General features: G+C 43.9%; 1 protein-coding gene across 1 annotated transcript; it reads left to right on the top strand.

The window, feature by feature from the left end:
* The first annotated feature begins 2,031 nt into the window (after window positions 1–2,031).
* Window positions 2,032–3,791, top strand: LOC102765211 (protein FAM127). The gene has a single exon (XM_006764870.2). The coding sequence runs from the start codon at window positions 2,054–2,056 to the stop codon at window positions 2,393–2,395; it is 342 nt and encodes a 113-aa protein (XP_006764933.1). The 5' UTR covers window positions 2,032–2,053; the 3' UTR covers window positions 2,396–3,791.
* The last annotated feature ends 1,486 nt before the right edge of the window (window positions 3,792–5,277 follow it).

Below are 5,277 nucleotides of genomic sequence, written 5' to 3'. Positions count from 1 at the left end.
TGACCCTCCCCTGAAGGGCTCCCCCACCCCTGGTCAGGTTGGTGATGGGTGGGTGGGGAGTCGGTGGAGAGGTGGCTCTAACTCCTGTGTGCATAAGGGTGTCCACAAGTCCTGGAATCCTAGTGTCCCCCAAGCTGGGCTGGCATCCACCCCAAGCCCCAGACTCTCCTGTCCATCCAAAGTGGCAAAGATGGAGGCAGAGAAGGCCCTTGGGGGTGCTGCCCTCCCCTGCATTTCCTTCAGCAGATTCCTTTCTGTATTTCCAGCACAGTGTGCTGCCCTCATTAGAGGTGCGTTTGGTTTTGTTTCAAACACACGTGTATTTGACGCCAGGTGGACAGTCATATATCTGTCCTAGAAGGGCACGGCCTGCGTTTATTCAATTGGGATGATCATAGGGATTTTTCTCTTTGTAATAGTTTTCTCTTGCTGTCTTAACAAATTAGCACAAATTTACAACATAAATTTATCATCTCACAGTTCTGTAGGCCAGAAATTTGATACAGGTCTTCCCAGATCAGAATCATGGTACTGGAAGGATACATTCCTTTCTGGAGAGTCTATGGGATAATCCTTTTCCTGTTCATTTGGCTGTTGGCAGAATTCAGTTATTTGTGGTTGCAGGATCCAAGTCCCATTGTCTTGCTGTCTGGGGGCCATTCCCAGCTCCTGAAGCTACCAGATTTCTTGGCTCCTGGTCCCTTCCTCCATCTTCAAAGTCAACAGTGGTGGTTTGAGTCTTTCTCACATGGCATTTCTCTAACCCACTCTTCTCTTTCTTCCACTTTTATCAGTTTATGTGATGAGATAATCCAGGACAATCTATTTATTTTAAGGTCAATTGATTAGAAACCATATAGTGTTATCCCCGCCTTTAATTCCTTGTAGCAAAGTATTCTCAAATTCTGGGGATTAAGACACAGGCAGCTTTGATGGACCATTATTCCCTCTCCCACACTCTCCTTTCTTGTTAGTATGTATGGCATGTTGCATGATTGATTTTTAATTGATAAAATAATTTTGCTTTCCTGGAGTAAACTTCATTTAGTTGCAGTGTGTTATCTTTTCAGTACTGCTGCTAGATTAGGCAAATGAAAAAATAATTTGTGCCTTACTGATTCAATGGAATGCTAGAATCTTTTAAAGTGACTACTAGTACTCTCTGAAATATGGATGAGTGCCACATATTATACATTCACAAAAAGAGGTGAGTAACAAAGTAGTATATACTTTAATGATTTCATTTTATTTCAATGCCAATAATAGGAAAAACTAAATATTTGTAGAATTCAGAATAGTGGTTATCTAAGGGGAGGAAGAATTATAGTCTACAGAGTCACATAAAGATGGTAAAAATATTTTCCACTAGGTTTCTACTATTCTGTATCTCCATGAGTAATGTATTATTCATTTGCTCTTCAAACTTAGGGGCCTTTAGTATTATTAGGTTTCGTTCTGTTCTGTTTTTTATTTGATTCTCTTTGTTTTGTTTTTATTTTAGCCTTTCAAATGCTTTTAGTTTCCAATTTCCTAATTATTAATGATGTTGAGCATCTTTTTGTTTCCTTATTTGCCACATATATATCTTCTTTTGGGAAGTGCGTGTCCAAATATTTGCACAGTTTTAATTGATCTGTTTACTTTTAATTGCTGAGTTTTGAGATACATACTTATCTATAGATATAGATACAGATATAGATATAGATATAAATATATCCTATATTTAAGTCTTAATCAGATATTCGATTTAAAAATATTTCCCCCCAGGCTGTCCCATTTATTTTCAGTCTTTAAACAGTGTTTTTTGAAGAGCACAAGCTGTGTAATTTGTTGAAGTCCAACTTAATTAATTTAATTAATTTTCCTTTTATGAATTATGCTTTTGTTGTCATAGGTTAAAATCTTTGCCCAATGAAAGGTTGAACAGGTGGTTTGTTTGTTTTTAAGGCTTTTATTTTTTTAATCCTCACCCGAAGATTTTTTTCCCCATTGATTTTTAGAGAGTGGGATTAATTTCAGAGAGGAAGTGCAGACCAGCGAGCCCGGTGCTGCGATGGAGGGCCGAGTGCAGCTGATTAAGGCCCTCCTGGCCCTGCCCATCAGGCCCCAGACGCGTCGGTGGAGGAACCCGATTCCCTTCCCCGAGACCTTTGCCGGCGACACCGACCGGCTCCCGGAGTTTATCGTGCAGACGGGCGCCTACATGTTGGTGGACGACACCCTGTTCTCCAGCGATGCGCTGAAGGTGACGTTCCTCATCACCCGCCTCACGGGGCCTGCCCTGCAGTGGGTGATCCCCTACATCAGGAAGGAGAGCCCCCTGCTCAATGATTACCGGGGCTTCCTGGCCGAGATGAAGCGGGTCTTTGGATGGGTGGAGGACGAGGACTTCTAGGCCAGGAGACCCTCGGGCCTGGGGACAGGTGCTCTCGGGGGAGGGTCCCCGCGCCGGTGGCTGCCGCCCAGACCGCCACAGGCGTCCTCCCACCGCGCCTCCCCGTCCCCGTGTTCCAGTGGCGGTGATCTCCCCCGCGCTCCTGTTCCCTCCCGCGTAGTGCTTGCCTTTGTTCCAGGAATAGCGCCCCAGGTTCCTGCTGCAGCTGGGCCTGGCTCCGGAGCGCGCCGCCGCCCTCTCCCGCCAGCCAGGCCCCTCCCGTGCGGACTTGGACTCTGTCCTGGGCTCCAGCTGCGAGCTGGGCTCCCGTTACACACTGGACAGACCCCCACAGACCAGCGGTTGCCAACCTCTCCCTGCCAGGCTAGCAGGCCTGCGTGGATGTGCCCAGAGACCAGCGCTGTGGCTGTCATCACCATCCATGGCCTCCCACTGACCGACTGCAGCCTCCAGCAATCTCATCTCACTCAGGAGGTATCTGAGCTGGCCACAGCCCCTGGACAATGACTCCAGCAGTTCATCATGCTCCTGAAGGGTCTGGCCAGCCTTTCACCTTCATATGGAGCAATTCCCTCCCTACTCCCATAGCTCCTGCTCCTTCCAGAAAGCTGCCAGATCTCAAGGGTGCCTGGCAGCCAAGTTGAGTCACTTATTTTCTCCTGTGGAACTATTAGTTTTGCCCAGAATGCAGTTCTCTTCTGAATTTGAATTCCCTTAATTATGTGCTTGTTGGTCTACCAAATAACTCTTAGATTCTATCATATTCCTCAACACTATCTGGACAAAAGTTTTCTGTTTTGTTTTTTTTCAATTAATGTGAAACACTATTAAAAAATAGTCTCAATAAGTAATGCACTACTTCTTTCCTATTCCTATAAATGTGGTCCATTTCTTGTCCAGAAAATATATCCTTTACCATTCTATGGGTGATGTTAGAGAAACTCTCTGTTGACCCTTGTTAACAAAACATCAAATTGGAAGCCTGAGTTGGTCCTGATTATGGAGACCCCACTGATGACTGTTTAATCCAGTCAAGATTGTTCCAAACCTCTTATGAATTGGATCTTTATTTTTTCCAAGGCAATGTGAATAGTCAGCCTGGTGGCTTCTCTGAGGTTTTCTCATTTCCAAAAAAGTGGTTCGAAAGCACCCAAATTGTCCTAACCATAAATCCTACATTGATGGTGAACAATACCTAAGTTTTATACTGCAATTTTTCAGGAAACCAGCAAAATCATATAGGTACTTATTTAAAAAAACACCACAAACAAACAAACATGTATGGAACTTTCATTATGTAAGTAGTAGGGATGGGGAAAAGCATGAAGAAATGAGATTGTTTAGGAACTAGCTTGTTTTTTTACCTGTAGGAGAATAAAAGCGTACATTTCCCTAATGGTCAGAAAAAGTCATTGCTCATGGTTTATCTGCAGTTTAACTTCATATTTATTGTGTGGTTAAAAGCCTGTTCTTCCTCACCAATTGTTGTTCAACAAAGTTAAATATCTTACGTCAGATGGCTCATAGGTCGGCTTATAGACAGCTCTTTGTTAAGATGTCTAAAGGTTGTGTGTTATGTGCTGTTGAGTGGGCTCAGACTTTGGAGACCTTATGGATGAGTGATGGCCACAATGTCCTGTCCTCAGCCTTGCTCAGCTCCTGCAGACTCATGCCTATGGCTTCTTTTATGGAGTCAATCCTTATAATTTTTGGTCTTACTCTTCCTGCTGCCTTCTCTTTTACAATCAACTTTTTCTCTCATTTCTAAATTTTGGTGATTTTCCTGACATGGGATAGAGGAATAATTCACACCAGTATTTTTTCACTTCCATTTCACTGTCTTCTTTCTTCATTTTCACGGTTTAGCTTTGCTATTCATATGCTGTGGTTTGCAGGACTTTATGTGTATACTAGAGGCCTGGTGCACAACATTTGTGCACTGGGAAGGGGGGGTGTCCCCTCAGCCCAGCCTGCACCCTTTAGCAGTCTGGGAGCCCTTGGAGGATGTTCGACTGACGGCTTAGGCCCATGGGAGTGGGCCTAAGCTGCAGTTGGACAGCCTTAGCTCTGCCATGGATGCAGGAGAGGCTCCAGCCACTGCCACTGCGCTAACCAGCCATCAGCCTGGCTTGTGGCTGAGTGGTGCTCCCCCTGTGGGAGTGCACTGACCACCAGGGGGCAGCTCCTGCATTGAGCATCTGACCCCTGGTGGTCAGTATGCATCATAGTGACTGGTTGTTCCACCATCCGGTCAATTTGCATATTATCCTTTTATTATATAGGATAACTGGAAGAAAATTGCCTGAATTATGTCTTTTTTAAAATATTTTTTTATTGATTTCAGAAAGGAAGGGAGAGGGCAAGAGATAGAAACATCAATGATGAGAGAGAATCATTAATCAGCTGCCTCCTTCATGCCCCCTACTGGGGATTGAGTCTGCAACTCAGGTATGTGCACTTGACCGGAATTGAACCTGGGACCCTTCAGTCTGAAAACTGACGCTCTATCCACTGAGCCAAACTGGCTAGGGCACCTGTACTATGTCTTAATTATTTCTTGTTCCTCCAAATAGTGAAACTGTCATTAACTTGCAATATAGCATGTAATACATCAAAGTCTTGAAGTCAGAGTAATTATTTGAATTGCTGAATAAAATGAAGTTTTTATGGTTCACATGTTCTTAAAACAATTTTTTAAAAGACAAATTATGAAGTTCCAATTTGAGGTGCTGGGAGTCTGCCTTCCTGGATGGATAGATAGGATGATAAGCATATTCACTGTTTGGTTTTAAACATAGATTTTGCTAATTTGGGTAGTGTTTGGAAGCAGTTTACTTTAGGGAGTAGCTTCAACATATCCCCTACAATCTGTGTCCACCTGG

The sequence above is a fragment of the Myotis davidii genome, unplaced genomic scaffold (assembly GCF_000327345.1).
Source record: "Myotis davidii unplaced genomic scaffold, ASM32734v1 scaffold2701, whole genome shotgun sequence".
Classification (NCBI taxonomy): Eukaryota; Metazoa; Chordata; class Mammalia; order Chiroptera; family Vespertilionidae; genus Myotis; species Myotis davidii.
This window is presented reverse-complemented; position numbering and strand designations above follow the sequence as displayed.